The 16,922-nt window shown below is 40.2% G+C and overlaps 1 protein-coding gene across 1 annotated transcript in view; it reads left to right on the top strand.

Annotated features, from left to right (window-relative positions):
* Window positions 1-16,922, top strand: part of atp8a1 (ATPase phospholipid transporting 8A1) — a gene marked incomplete at its 5' end in the record, with an annotated part of 147,420 nt that overhangs the window by 36,289 nt on the left and 94,209 nt on the right. Inside the window, 4 exons of the mRNA XM_083561771.1 lie at window positions 6,788-6,887; window positions 10,978-11,076; window positions 14,046-14,091; window positions 14,220-14,260. Coding sequence (XP_083417897.1) covers window positions 6,788-6,887; window positions 10,978-11,076; window positions 14,046-14,091; window positions 14,220-14,260 — 286 coding nt within the window. The remainder of the gene's footprint in view (window positions 1-6,787; window positions 6,888-10,977; window positions 11,077-14,045; window positions 14,092-14,219; window positions 14,261-16,922) is intronic.

Below are 16,922 nucleotides of genomic sequence, written 5' to 3'. Positions count from 1 at the left end.
TTGCAGATACTCTTCTATCACAAATCACTCCTGTCACTCTTCTCCACCCACTCCACCCTGCCTGCACTCTTTTCTTTACTTCTCTAACACACTCTCCATTACTTTGCACTGTTGACCCCAGGTACCTGAACTCCTCCACCTTCTCCACCTCTTCTCCCTGCAACCGCATCACTCCACTGCCCTCCCTCTCATTCACACACATGTACTCTGTCTTACTCCTACTAACTTTCATTCCCCTTCTCTCAAGCGCATATCTCCACCTCTCCAGGCTCTTCTCAACCTGCTCCCTACTCTCACCACAAATCACAATATCATCTGCAAACATCATAGTCCAGGGAGACTCCTGTCTGACCACGTCCGTCAACCTGTCCATCACCACTGCAAACAGGAAAGGGCTCAGGGCCAATCCTTGATGCAGTCCAACCTTCACCCTGAACCAGTCTGTCGTACCTACTGCACACTTCACTGCCGTCACACTGTCCTCATACATGTCCTGCACCACCCTCACATACTTCTCTGACACACCTGACTTCCTCATACAATACCACAACTCCTCTCTCGGCACCCTGTCGTACGCTTTCTCTAAATCCACAAATACACAATGCAGCTCCTTCTGTCCTTCTCTATACTTCTCCATCAACATCCTCAAAGCAAATAAGGCATCTGTGGTGCTCTTCCTCGGCATGAAACCATACTGTTGCTCACAGATGGTCACCTCTTCTCTCAGCCTGGCTTCCACTACTCTTTCCCATAACTTTATGGTGTGACTGATCAACTTAATTCCCCTGTAGTTACTGCAGGTCTGCACATCTCCCTTATGCTTAAAGATCGGTACCAGCACACTCCTTCTCCATTCCTCAGGCATCCTCTCCCCTTCCAGAATCCTGTTAAACAATTTGGTTAAAAACTCCACTGCCATCTCTCCTAAACATCTCCTCGCTTCTACCCGTATGTCATTTGGTCCAACCGACTTTCCATTCTTCATCCTCTTAATCGCTGCTCTCACTTCCTCCTTACTAATCCTATCTACATCCTGCTTCACCAACTCCACATCCTCCAACCTTCTCTCTCTCTGATTTTCCTCATTCATCAGCTGCTCAAAATACTCCCTCCATCTTCTCAACACACTCTCCTCATTAGTCAACACATTTCCCTCTCCATCCTTTATTGCTCTAACTTGCAGTACATCCTTCCCAGCTCGGTCCCTCTGCCTGGCCAATCGGTATAAATCCTTTTCTCCTTCCTTAGTGTCCAACCTCTTATACAGCTCCTCATATGCCTTTTCCTTGGCTTTCGCCACATCCCTTTTTACCTGCTGCCGCATCTGCTTGTACTCCTGCCTACTTTTCTCATCACTCTGTCGATCCCACTTCTGTTTTGCCAACCTCTTTCCCCTAATGCTCTCCTGCACTTCCTCATTCCACCACCACGTCTCCTTGTCTTGCTTTCTATTTCCAGATGTCACACCAAGTACTTTTCTAGCTGCCTCCCTCATCACTCCTGCAGTAGTTGCCCAATCATCCGACACCTCTTCACCACCACCAAGCCCCTGTCTGACCTCTTCCCTGAACCTCACACTACACTCTTCCTCCTTCAGTTTCCACCATCTTATTCTTCTTTCAATCCTTACTTTCCTCCTCTTCTTCTTCGCCTCCAAAACCATCCTACAGACCACCATCCGATGATGTCTAGCTACACTGTCCCCCGCCAACACCTTACAGTCTCCAATCTCCTTCAGGTTGCATCTCCTACACAGAACATAATCCACCTGTGTGCACCTTCCTCCACTCTTATACGTCACCCTATGATCCTCCTTCTTCTTAAAATACGTGTTCACCACTGCCATTTCCATCCTTTTAGCAAAATCTACCACCATCTGCCCTTCCACATTCCTCTCCTTAAAACCATACCTACCCATCACCTCCTCATCACCTCTGTTCCCTTCACCTACATGCCCATTAAAGTCTGCCCCAATCACCAATCGTTCTTTCCTAGGTACACCATCTACCACTTCATCTAATTCACTCCAGAATCTTTCCTTCTCCTCCATCTCACAGCCAACTTGTGGAGCATAGGCACTGATGACATTTATCATCATCCCTTCAACCTCCACCTTCACGATCATCACCCTATCAGAAACTCTCTTCATCTCCACTACACTCTTACTGTACTCTTCCTTCAGAATCACCCCTACACCATTTCTCTTTCCATCCACACCATGATAAAACAGTTTAAATCCACCTTCAATGTTCCTGCTCTTACTCCCTTTTCACTTGGTCTCCTGAACACACAGCATATCTACCTTTCTCCTCTCCATCATATCAGCTACCTCTCTCCCTTTACCCGTCATAGTACCAACATTTAAAGTACCAACCCGAACCTCTACTCTCCTACACTGCTCCTTTTTCTGCCGTCTCTGTAGACGTCTTCCTCCTCTCCTTCTCCTCCTTCGGCCAACAGTAGCCCAATTTCCACCGGTACCCTGTCGGCTAACGATACCTGTGGCGGTCGTTGTTAACCCGGGCCTCGACCGATCCGGTATGAAATTCTCATTTGTGATCCGCATATTTGATTTGGCACATGTTTTATGCTGGATGCCCTTCCTAACGCAACCCTCCCCATTTACCCGGGCTTGGGACCGGCACTAAGAGTGCACTGGCTTGTGCCCCCCTAATGGCTGGGTTACAGTGAATATACACTAATATATATAAATATATGCATATATACATGAATGTAAAATATTAGGCAGAGTGTACAGTAAGGTGTGTGTGTGTGTGTGTGTGTGTGTATATAGATATGCACAATATGTGTAGAGAACAAAGAGTATAAAAAAGACTGTCCCTGAACCTGCTGGTTCTGGTGCTTATGTTCCTGTATCTCCTATATTACTATATTACTAATATAGCCCATTATGGTTCATTTTGAAATGCTTTTCTGCACAACACTGTTGTGAAGACTGCTTATTTGCGTCATCATAGACTTCCTGTCACCTCAAACCAGTCTATACATCCTTTTCTGCAGATACTCACTGGATTTTTTTTTTACATTTCTTTTTTTTCTGTACCATTCTGTGTAAAACCTAGCAATCCAAAGAAATCCCAGATTAGCCATTTCTGAGATAAATAAACCAGCTGATCTGGGCACCCATTGCATGAAAAAAGTTACAGAGATCAGATTTTTCTCTATTCTGCATGCACGGTGCTGCTGCTTTGTTGGATAGTTGTTTGAATGAGCAGTTCCGTTGTACTTCCTAATAAAGTGAGAGTCAAGTGTAGTTTACCTTTAAAAAATAAATGAAGGTTTCAGTGTTAAAGGTATCTTTAATTAGTTTTTAGAGTAAGGCTTTAGATGGACACAACATGCACTTCCTCAGGTAAAAGATACACACCACGGCTACAAATGAGGCCATGAGAGACAGAAATGGTACCTGGGAATGATGGTGTGAGTTCAGTTAAGCTCCATCATGATACCTGAATCCTGGAGCAGCACTGAGGTCAGAATTAGAGAGGCACAGGAACCAAAACTGATTTCTTTATAAACTGATCATGTTCTAAAAACAAAACAAAAAAACTGCTGTATTTAAAAGTGCCATACTGTAGGTGTAGGTTTATTTCTTGCTTGTACAAATAACCTGGAAGATGTGGAGAACATGATGCAAAACAATGCAGTGCATAATGTGTTAGTGGGTTGTAGTAAACAAGTTTGTGTCCATATTCCTGTCACATCAAATCCAATTTTTTTTTTTTTTACATACACATTTATACAGAGTACGACGTAGTGAAATGCTTATTACGACTGTATAACGTAAATAGAATATGAAAAATGTAATTAATAAAAATGCTAGTGTTTAGTGTGTTATGTTTAGTGTTAAAGTTGTGCAAAAAAATGTGCAAAAGAAGGAAAAATAGTCATTATTTTTTCCTATTCACTTGTGTATAAACACCGATCAGGCGTATCATTATTACCACCCGCCTAATATTGTGTTGGTCTTCATTTTGCTGCCAAAACAGTCACAACCTATCAAGCATTAACTTCTTCAGCAATTTCAGCAGGAGCTCGTCTGTTGGACCGGACCACACGTGACAGACTTCGCTCTCCACGTGCATCAGTGAGCCTCGGCCGCCATCGACCCTGTCACCGGTTCACCACTGTTCCCTCCTTGAACAACTTTTATTAGATCCTGACCACTGCAGACTGGGAACATCATACAAGAGCAGCATTTTTGGAGATGCTCTGACCCAGTCTTCTAGACATCACAATTTAGCCCTTGTAAAACTCACTCAATTCCTTAAGCTTGCCCATTTTTCCTGCTTCTAACACATCAACTTTAAGGACAAAATGTTCACTTGCTGCCTGATATATCGCACCCACTAACATGTGTCATGATAAAGAGATAATCAGTGTTGTTCACTTCACTGCTCAGAATATTATAACGTCATCATGTTATGCCTGATCGGTGTATATTCTTACATTCAGCTGCATTCTTAGTTTTTTAGTTGGTGTCATTCCATGGTTGTTATCTGGGTGCATCGGTTTTGCTAATGCGCACATTCAGGTTTATGTAAATGTTTTATATATTTTGTATTCTGGTTCATTGTCTGTCTTTTTTTTTTTTTCCTTAATATTTGAACTTCCACTTCTGCTTGTTATTGACACTGTAGATCTATGAAAAGTTTATAATGTTGCAGCAGTTTCAGTGTGACATTCTCTATGTCGTGTAAGGTCCTCGAGAATCAAGAATGTTGGGAGTGACCTCAAGGAGTTAAAAAAATATATATACATTTATATGTTTAATCCATTTAACTCTCTTATAATGTGAAGGACCCCTGTTGCATCCACAGCACTTATAATTCACCTCTTGAGTGTAATTGATACAGAAGAAAAACACTTATGGTACTGACTTATGATCAGAGCACCAATGAGGCTGCAGATGTTAAATATACGAGATGATAAAGATGCCGGGATGCCGGTGAGCTGTTGTGTAAGCAGGCTTGTGAGGGGGTACAGGGTTTATATTTCACCCCACAATGCACAGCTCTGCCTGCTCACTCTCTAATGCTCCTACCATCATATCTCACTCCCTTACCTTTGCTCTTTCACTTGCTCCGTCATTTGGTGCAGATCCAAAGCTGATCAGGCACTGAGTTATTTATTCCAGACACCCGGTCTGTGTTATCTTACGTCTCGGGTGATTTTGGATATATCTCCAGCACAGGCAGTGTGCTCTAGCGTTGATGGTGTTGTAGCGAGTTAAGTTACTTAGATTGGGAATGATGATGCTGCAAAGCCCATCCAATCCCAACTAATAGAATGGTCGGGCTGCGCAGTATAATAATATACTATTGATATAATAAATGACATTAACAAGCTTCCAAAAGCATCGTGGGTTTTGTCAGCCTGTGTATTCACTATTACTTGTGATAGAAGAAACCTGTGAGAGGAGTCTCTGTGTTTTATGTTTGCAGCTAATTCATTTCAATTCTGTTTTCTATCTTTAGCATTTTTAAGGACATTATACCAAATCAAAGATAAAGAGGCTATTCATTTGGAATGTACAAGTTTAATGCCTATACATTTGTTCCTTACAAGTTTAAAAACCCAAACATGCTAAAAGAGTTAATAGCAATCAAATGAGGAGGTGAATAGCTTCGTGTTTAAGGCATTGGACTTTCGATCTGAAGGTCGCGAGTTCAAATCCCAGCCACACCAAACTGCTACTCCTGGGCCCCCTGAGCGAGGCCCTTAAGCTCATAGCTGCTCAGTTTGCTACTTGCTCTGCAGAAGGATGTATGACTATTGCCATAAATGTAAATGGTTACTAATTAGTGCACATTGATTGAGCATAATTGGTGGCTACCAGCTTCCATTTATTGGTGCTTGTGTAAGTGGGCTGATGCTCAGGCGCATCCTTATGAATACATGAAGAAGCATATATTGGGGTGATATAAAGTTTTTTGAGACTAGCTCTGTTTACAAGAAAGCACTTTATTTATCTACTTTTATATACTATCACCTTCAAAACAGCCCTTTTGCGCAGCAATACAGCGCTCCCAGCGTTCCTGCCACTTTTGGAATGTGTCAAGGAAGACTTCTTTTTTAAGCGTGTTCAGCACCTTCTGCGATTTGCGCTGGATCTTTGCAACGTTGTCAAAGCGTCAACCTTCGAACTGGATCTTTATCTTCGGGAAGAGGGCGAAGTCCGCAGGAGTCAAATCTGGCAATTAGCGTGGGTGTGTAAGTGAGATCACAAGTTTTCCACACGAGAAACTCACGTGTGAGGAGAACTCGGTGACAGGGTGCGCACGGGGTCAGAATAGCAGATGTGGTAACCCACGTGGTCAGTTGCACAGCTCCTGATGTACACAGGACGATTTCTTTTGGCACATTGACTTATTTGCTCCCTGTGAATATGCATGCAGCCTTGTGCTCCCATCTGTTGAGGTGTTTTTGATACTACCTTTAATGTGTCACAGAACAGCATAATATTCTCAGAAGAAAGCGCTATCTACCCTCTTCTACATACGTGAGCTGACTGATGCCTGTGATTGGCTAGCGTCACAGCCAGTTTTGTGCTCTTGGTTTTTTCCTCAATGTGACCTGGTCAGGACACAAACTCTCTAATATGCCGTGCATGTTTTTCTTCTGCACCTGGTGTCGCTATTGTAAAGAATTACGAAGTGATGTTCTGGCCATTTGTTTTGCACCACTTTGGTTTGTTTGGGTTAGTACAGTATGTGTGCTGCTGTAATCAGACTCATGTGTTGCTCTGTTTTGTTTTGTTTTCCAGCACGGCGAAGTACAACGTGCTCACCTTTCTGCCACGGTTCCTCTACTCACAGTTCAGAAGAGCAGCCAACTCTTTTTTCCTGTTCATCGCCCTGCTGCAGGTAAAATACACAATGCTAGAACCCGAGGATTACATCAGCTCTCACTGCCAGAGATAATTATCTATCTTTGGCTCAACTTGCTCTGGAAAGAGGCATCAGATCCACTCTGTAATGCTGGCTTAGATGAACTTTAGATGAACCTGGCAGATTTCCTGCGAGTCATGTTTTCCACTCATTCAATTGGACAAATTTGCTCAGTTAAATGGGGAGGATACAATAGGAACGCCTGTACACATGCTCATTTATTCTGCATAATTGTTGGAATTGACACAGAAGGGTAACGACAACATTGCTTGAGCACCAGTTTTAGGTGAAAATGCCCACTGAAGCTTTGTTAGTAAAGTTAGGTCAAAGGTTTTCAGTAGAGTTGAGGTCAGAGCTCTATAGCAGGCCACTAAAGATCTTTCACTATATCCCATGTAAACCATATCTTCATGGAGCTGGCTTTGTGCACAGATGTATTGTCATGCTGGAACAGGTTTGAGTCTCCGAGTTCAAGTGAAGGGAAAATGTAATGCTACTACATCCAGAGACATCCGATACAATCGTGTGCAAAACTTTGAGGTACAGGTTCGGGGAAGAACCACACATAAGTGGAAAAGTCAGATGTTTCAATACTTTTGTTCATATAGTGTACAAAGATTTAATAATAAAAAAAAACAAAAAAACACAATATTAATATTTTAACATTTTATTTGTATAATAATAAAATTTGCTGCCTTCAAACTTAAGCCTTTAAAAAAATGACGAAATCGTATTAAAGTAAAAGTAATGACCACGAATGATTACGATTTGATTTAATTGCTATTACAGACTGCTACGTTGACCCGTCAAAATTTTTGCTTTTTTTGAACCGATAGTTTCGATGGAAAGAGTGAAAGCAGTTGAGAGAGAAACAAGTGAGAGGAATTTGAAACACAGGTGGTCGGTGTATCTGGTATCCAGCTGACAATGCAGCAACCTTGAACATGCAGCAACCTTGAACATGCACCTAAGCTGTCGAAGAGAGAACGCTTTGCACAGGGACGGCGTTACTGCAGAGAGTGTAAACCCTTTTACCTGAAATTTTAGATGAAAGCACACAGGGAATATGGTTTTTCTTTTTTGTTTTTTTTTTGGTTTATGCTTACAGTGAACAGTTATTTGCACCTTTTTATAGCTGATGTAAGCCATGAGAAGGCAGAGTCTTCTGTTTACTATCAAATGGCATCATCTGTTGATTTGTCAGCCTGCATCCATGCGCACTATTACTTTATATTATACAGAAAAGAATTTCTATTACGGAGTCTGCGTTACGAGAGACCCCATGGTGTGTGCTGTCGTTGTTGTTTAAACGAGATCTTACATGGAGAAAGAGCTATTTGATTTAATGAATCCATTTATTGGTTTCATAGATCAATTTCCAATTACAAAGCTTCTTATATGTTACTGCTGCCACTCTTTAATGCGTTCCTGTCTTAGCTACAAATGATGGCGAGACGCTCAGTGGCGAAAATGATGCAGCGCTCAATACCATTAGGAAAAAAGAGTGGGGGGGGGGACTGCATTCTATTAAAAGACATTCACTATACAGATCGAGGATGGACAAGTCTTCCATTCATCAGCCCGCCAACCAGGCATGCGTAAAGTCCCATGTGGTGCCTGGTCTTTAGTGTCAGTTTCCTGGTAACATAAAGAAAAAGAGTCAGGCTAGCGCTTTAATTTTCTTTCGAATCATGATTTTTTTGCTCTGGTCATTAAGTCATTGGCCTTCTGTTCGTTCCAACTAATCTGACCAGTTAAAGCTGGTAAAAGGGTGTACTCACTTTTGTGAGATACTGTGTGTGTGTGTGTGTGTGTGTGTGTGTGTGTGTGTATGTATATATGTATATATGTGTGTGTATATATATATATATATATATATATATATATATATATATATATATATATATAAAAAAATATATATAGTATGTGTATATGTGTACATAATTATGCCTTATTCCTACATAATTATACCATATATATATATATATATATATATATATATATATATATATATATATATATATATATATATAAAATATACAGTGAGGAAAATAAGTATTTGAACACCCTGCTATTTTGCAAGTTCTCCCACTTAGAAATCATGGAAGGGTCTGAAATTGTCATCGTAGGTGCATGTCCACTGTGAGAGAAAAAATCCAGAAATCACAATATATGATTTTTAAACTATTTATTTGTATGATACAGCTGCAAATAAGTATTCGAACACCTGTCTATCAGCTAGAATTCTGACCCTGAAAGACCTGTTAGTCTGCCTTTAAAATGTCCACCTCTACTACATTTATTATCCTAAATTAGATGCACCTGTTTGAGGTCGTTAGCTGCATAAAGACACCTGTCCACCCCATACAATCAGTAAGAATCCAACTACTAACATGGCCAAGACCAAAGAGCTGTCCAAAGACACTAGAGACAAAATTGTACACCTTCACAAGGCTGGAAAGGGCTACGGGGAAATTGCCAAGCAGCTTGGTGAACAAAGGTCCACTGTTGGAGCAATCATTAGAAAATGGAAGAAGCTAAACATTACTGTCAACCTCCCTCGGACTGGGGCTCCATGCAAGATCTCACCTCGTGGGGTCTCAATGATCCTAAGGAAGGTGAGAAATCAGCCCAGAACTACACGGGAGGAGCTGGTCAATGACCTGAAAAGAGCTGGGACCACCGTTTCCAAGGTTACTGTTGGTAATGCACTAAGACGTCATGGTTTGAAATCATGCATGGCACGGAGGGTTCCCCTGCTTAAACCAGCACATGTCCAGGCACGTCTTAAGTTTGCCAATGACCATTTGGATGATCCAGAGGAGTCATGGGAGAAATTCATGTGGTCAGATGAGACCAAAATAGAACTTTTGGGTCACAATTCCACTAAACGTGTTTGGAGGAAGAAGAATGATGAGTACCATCCCAAGAACACCATCCCTACTGTGAACCATGGGGGTGGTAGCATCATGCTTTGGGGGTGTTTTTCTGCACATGGGACAGGGCGACTGCACTGTATTAAGAAGAGGATGACCGGGGCCATGTATTGTGAGATTTTGGGGAACAACCTCCTTCCCTCAGTTAGAGCATTGAAGATGGGTCGAGGCTGGGTCTTCCAACATGACAATGACCCGAAGCACACAGCCAGGATAACCAAGGAGTGGCTCTGTAAGAAGCATATCAAGGTTCTGGCGTGGTCTAGCCAGTCTCCAGACCTAAACCCAATAGAGAATCTTTGGAGGGAGCTCAAAGTCCGTGTTTCTCAGCGACAGGCCAGAAACCTGACTGATCTAGAGAAGATCTGTGTGGAGGAGTGGGCCCAAATCCCTCCTGCAGTGTGTGCAAACCTGGTGAAAAACTACAGGAAACGTTTGACCTCTGTAATTGCAAACAAAGGCTACTGTACCAAATATTAACATTGACTTTCTCAGGTGTTCAAATACTTATTTGCAGCTGTATCATACAAATAAATAGTTTAAAAAATCATACATTGTGATTTCTGGATTTTTTTTTTTTTTTTTCGATTATGTCTCTCACAGTGGACATGCACTATCTATCTATATATATATATATATGTATATATGTGTGTGTGATCAAATTTAAATATATCCAAGTGTTTGAGACTTAATCAGTCATAACGTTTATAACTTTGTTTAGTAAGATTGTTTTCTACGAGGGAACTCTTATCCATGCCAGCTTTACAACAGCAGACCAGAACAGAAGATTGATGCTGTGTGTGCTTTATTTGCTGACTCCTGCTCACACATCACTCCTCCTGCCTGCCAGTTTAATGGTTAATGGCATGCCTGGGGTCACTATTCTCACTTCCTGCTGACAGACTACACGTATCCACACACACATACACACATTTCCACACACAGGGAAACGCATGTCTTTTCATCTATTTTGCTGGAAAGCAGTTAATCATGAAAGACATAGATTTTGAGTCACCTCTGAGTCGAATCAGAAACTTCTCAGCATTACAGAGATGTTTTGATTGACTGGCTGGATTTCATGTCTGTAAAGCAAACATCATTAACGTATTTTGCTTATGTGTGTGTTTCAGCAAATTCCAGACGTTTCTCCGACCGGAAGATGGACCACACTGGTGCCGTTGCTCTTCATTCTTGTGGTGGCGGCAGTAAAGGAGGTGATCGAGGATCTGGTAAGTTGCTTGCTCCTTTTCAGAACCAGCTCTTAGAAAGCACAATCGATCTTCTCCGACTGTTAAATAGTGAAGCTTAGGATCTCTGAACAATGCAGTCTGGCTCTGAGATGAGCACACCGTCCATCTGAGCAATTATATGAACGCTCCACACTGGACTCTGATTGTCTCTTCTGGTAGGCAGGGGAAAGTTTGTAAGGTCAGTGTAATGAGCATTAGGATTTATCCGAAGTTTTGTGAAGTCTTTTCTGCAAAAGTTGTTTTTATTTTTGGTGAAATAATGTAGCTACATTTAAAAGGCAGAGTGAGATTTGGTTGGATTTCATTTGCATTGCGATGCTATTAACCCCACCCTCAGTCAAAACTTTTATAAATTTGATCAGTAATACCTTTTTTCTATTAGAGAATTCCTATCCATTGAGGTTAACTGCCAGCTTCACAGCAGACCCAGGAAATACCTCTCTATTTATAACCACTGGTTTCTTATGATCTTAGCTAAAAGGAATAGATAATAGAGTGGAGATTTATATCATCTTTGTTTAGGTCATGTGGTTAATTTCCTGCCTACCTGCCGAGAAATGAGAAATGTTCCAGTATGAAAGTGAATCTGGAATGCTTGGTCTTAATCTGGCCTGTCACTTATCTGTGCCAGTCTGAGCCTGTCGAACAAAGACATGGCATCACATGTCCTGAGGGGATTTCACACACGCACCCACACGCACCCACACCCACACGCACACGCACACGCACACACACACACACACACACACACACACACACACACACACACACACACACACACACACACTGCCTTAATGTGACATAATAATGTAGAGATATAGAGACTGGCCTGCTTCAAATCTTTCAATGTTGTCCTTTTGTATTAGACACAAAAGAAAAATAATAAATATAGACAGAAAGAGACAAAGACAGTAAGACCGAGAGAGACAGAAGATGGAGACGGATAGTTACAGAGACTGACACCCTTGAAGAGACATACACACACACACACATACACACACACACACACACACACACACAGGCAGACTTTGTTGAAAAGAGAGAGATGCAAGTTTTACACTGAGGGACCACACAGTCAGACAGAGCCAGACATGTTTGGGAAAGAGAGGTTTAAAGAGAAAGAGAGAGAGAGCGAGAGAGAGAGAGAGAGAGAGGGAGAGAGGGAGGACGGGGAGGAAGAGAATGTTTTCAGCATCGCAGTCATGTCTGAAAGAAGATGAATGAGCAGTGAAAAGCAGGGGGCGAGGGGGAGGGTCTAAATTTTGACTTTTTCTTGCGCATCGAGTGGAGAAGCCATGCGATTCCGAATAAACACTTTAAACTCTGCAGCAGCCGGCAGGCAGGCAGGGGGTCTCCGATTCCATGCAGCCCAGAATATGAGGGAGAGAAGAGAAGAAAGGGAATGAGAGAGCAAGAGAGTGAGAGAGAGGATGAAAACGATGCTCCCATGGCAACCTGTGGTAATTAGAAAGCTCTCAAAGTAAAAAGAGTGGGAGCAGATTTTCCCCTCCATCCTCACCGCTAGAGTTTCACTCTTATCCAGAGACGGTCCAAATGGCTTGGTGCTGTGTAAAATATACTCGGCTTCATCACGTGCGTTCAGCTGCTCCTCAAATCATCCATTTTTTAAAAAGAAAAATTTAGAAATGTGTAGTATTTTGTCTCAGCATTACTGAACACTGGGACCAGGATTAAGTACAGTAACTAGGTACATTATTTTATCACACACCGAATGAACGAGGTGCACAACAGTCGCTATCTCAATCCGTTGTTTTTTTGTTGTTTTGCACACATGCGTAAATCGCATATTCTGCATGTCCTGCACACAGCTGCAGGAATATTCTGACTCGGTCCCACTATTTCCACCTTCTGGTGTATATAAATACTGCTTACGCATGTCAATTCTGTAGCTATATTTGGTGTAAGTTCTATTTAAATTTTTCATTTTAATTATTTGATTTAACTCTTCAATTATTATTGTATCTATTCTAATTATATTCTAATTCCATTTTTTTTCTCTAAAGGCAATTCACTGTACTGTGTATTGCGTATAGTTATGCATTTTTACATTTTTATTTCAAGTTTCATGAATGAAAAATTTTTTTATGCCCCAAATTGTAAAAAAAAAGTTTTTTGTTATTATCATTTTTTTATTGTATATATATTTTTTTAAGTTGCAGTTTTATGCAATTTTTTTTTTACATTGAAATTTGTTTTTTGTTATGTGTTACATTCAGATTTTATTATTTCAGTTTTATTGTATCTATTAATTTTCCAATAATTGTTTTTTACTTTTTTATTTCAATAAAATTTGTTTTAATTCAGTTTGTCACATGAAAAGTATTTCATTGCATGTCGCATTGTGTGCATTTAAACACATTAATAACGTTGTAACAGCAATGTATTGTTAATATGAGAGCATGACCATCGAAAGGCAAATGGGCAATCAAAACATTGAAAAGAAAAAATGATAAAAAAAAAAAAAAAAGAACAGAAGTCAGGGCTAGGGTCTTGCTTGTTTTAGTAAATCCCACAAAGGAGCCCTTATCTGCCAGAATAATTTAGATTTGTTTTGTAAGTCATGTGTAAGTTAAAGGGTGAAGATTAGCCACTTGTTCTACACATCTTCAGAGTTGGTATCTGACATAATGAACATAGAATAAGTATACATTCTTTGCCACATAAGTACTTTTTTAATGGATGTAAAAAAAGGGGGCAAAGCTGAAGACACCCAAATGCATGGCAGTTTTCCACAAAATTTACGATCGTGGTAGTTTAGAGACCACACATGATCCCAAAGTCAATATAAGCACAGAAATCTCAATCGGCATCTCAACTGATCCTCTCTCCAACCTTTTTATAGAAAAAAAAAAAGAAAAACTAAACACCTCATTGAGGCGTATCATGACAGCCTGTTTCAACTTTTCTTTTCCTTTTCACACGTACAGAAACGTCACAAAGCAGACAGCGTTGTGAACAAGAAAGAGACGCAAGGTAAGATTGTGAACCTATTAACTTCTTCACGTCTTCATGGTCCCATAGTATTTTATTCAGCTAATTCGTTGTTCTCTATCTCTCCATCTCTCTATCTCTCTCTCTCTATATTTGTATTTTATTCTCAGTGCTGAGGAATGGCGCCTGGGAGATTGTTCACTGGGAGAAGGTACTGCATCTGGTATCGATCAATAAATAAGCACAGGCGTTCCTAGAAATCCAGAGAGAGAAAGAGCGAGTGTAATATGACGCGGAAGGATTTTCTTCTTTTCTCTGTTTGTGTTTTTTGTTTCTTCGTCCTCACACAGGACACAAGACTCTAATGAGGCCACCATGTGCATGCGGTTACTATGAAGACTGCGATATCTCATCGTGTTTAGTGTACATCAAAGGGAACTATAATTGGAATGTTGAACACAGCGCTAGAAATAATCCGGTTTTAAAAAAGACACAAACAGCGTTATTAATAGTTTTGGCTGACACTTTTTATCTAAAGAAGTATTGTCAGCAGCGTTGGCTTGAAAGTTAACTGTTCATCTTTACATGTCCAATATTTTTAAACCTACTGCTTATGTAGTTTAGTAGCATTCAGTATGAATCATAGGTTCGATGTGTTTCTGCACCAAAAATAAGATCCTAAGTGAAATACATAAGGGCATACAGGGGCAGATCTAACGGGTCGGTCATTGATGGCAACTGCCACCCTGAGAAAAAAACCCCACCCCCAATTCCACCCAATGGATATGACATAAATTGAATCAGTTTCTTTGCCCCGATTTACACCAGTGGCACTTCAATGTGAAAACCAAATACCCCAATAATAATGGCAAGAAATCTTGTCTTTCTATTAAAGCGTATGACTCTTGGAAACTGCTTAATTTTAGTGAATCAAACACATTCAATGCAACCAGCCTGATCACTGATCACAAACAAATGATTCTACTCGGCTCTTCGAATCGAAGCCTTTGCAGAAGCAGAAGTTTAATATCCCTTACCATGTAGTTTAATTTATGTCTTTCTAATCCAGATAGCAGGTTTGGGTAAAGTCAATCACACCTCAGTCTTAATTACATTTTTACAGATCGATATAAAAATGTGCACCCCAGTTCAATCCACAAGAACCATGCAAGGAATCTCCCTTCAGTATTGCCACCCCTCATAATTCTCCTGCCACCCCATAAATAATTTTCCGAGATCTGCCCCTGAGGAGATATATATAATATCGGCTATATATATATATATATATATATATATATATATATATATATATATATATATATATATATATATATATATATATATATATATATATATATCTTCCCGTGGGCTCACCACCTGCAGGAGGGACCGTAAGGGACGGTGCTGTGAGGATTGGGCAGCAGTCGAAGGCGGGGGCCTGCTTAGACTGCTGCCCCCGTGACCCGGATTACGGATAAGCGGGAGAAAATGGATGGATGGATGGATATATATATATATATATATATATATATATATATATATATATATATATATATATATATATATATATATATATATATATATACATACACACATACATACATATTTTAAATCTATACGTTATTTCTCCAATAATTTGAGGACACCGTAATGTGTATCCAATGTCATTTTGAATTTGTATTATACAATATATATATAAGGAATTAATATGACCCAGCATTATAGTAGGTACGAGATTATTTTCCAATAACGCTGTTCTGAAGTGTGTTAATCCCCTTGTGCCGCACTTACCATTTTATATTCTCTACAATAATGACCCTTCATACGTTATCAGTTTACAGTCACCACAGTTCTGTTGAGCTCCGTCGTCTGAATCATTTCCTATAACAGCAGCTCTGACCTCATTTAGTTCTAGCCAGAGCATAAATGATGCACTTCATGGACAAAAAAGTACTTGTACATGGATACGATTCGCCCTGTTAAAATGCAGTGTGACCCGATTTTGATTTGATTCAACACAATGCGATTTAATGAAATATGATGCAATGGAAAAAACATGATGCTATGCAATTCAATATGGTACAGATAGTTCTCTTTTATTCCTTTAGTTCAGGCAGACAGCAAATCATACATTTCCTTAAGTGCCTTCTGTCCTCTCAGGACACCCCTCGGTCGGCGTAGTGTTGTGATGAGTCATATTCACGTAGTAGCAGTGGTGCTGAGTGAAACAGTTTAGTCACTTTCTAAATAAGAAAGCACATATCTTATATATAAATAAATCTTTTTTTTTCCCCCAGATGCAAATATGATGCATCACGATACAAATGCCAACTTGTATCCGATGCACACTTTTTAAACTGATGCATCACTAGTTTTTCTCCAAAAAGTTATGTATCGGGTGTTTTTGGATGTAGTATAGTCAAATTTTCCCGTCACGTGAACTAGGAGATGCAAAAGGCCACACAAAGCCAGCTCCAAAAATCTATGCTTTTACAAGGCTTTAAAGTTTTTTAGATAACTGTCAGAACTGCTGTTCTAGAAAATGAACCAATGCTGTTTAATTAGTCAGAATTGAGAATTGACTGTGATATAAAATGTGATGTGTTTGTTAATAATTGTGTATGTTTGTTTAGAGCACAATATAAAAGCTTAACAGGTTTTTCCGTTTTTTTTCTCTCTTCCCTTAATATAGGAGAATGTGTCGAACTTCACATGTTGTAGAAAGAGATTGGCTTAAAAACAAAAACATGCCTCTCTGTTAGATACTTTTTCAGGTTAAACCCCGCTGAATTGTGAAAGATGACCGCTGGCCTTTTTTGCGTCTCACAGCGGGCGTATGAAACTAGCTGTCCGTTTGATTCATAACCTGCTAG

This window comes from Silurus aristotelis (assembly GCF_946808225.1).
Source record: "Silurus aristotelis genome assembly, chromosome: 14".
Lineage (NCBI taxonomy): Eukaryota > Metazoa > Chordata > Actinopteri > Siluriformes > Siluridae > Silurus > Silurus aristotelis.
Note: the sequence above shows the minus strand (reverse complement) of the source record. Positions and strands in the feature narration are given on the sequence as shown.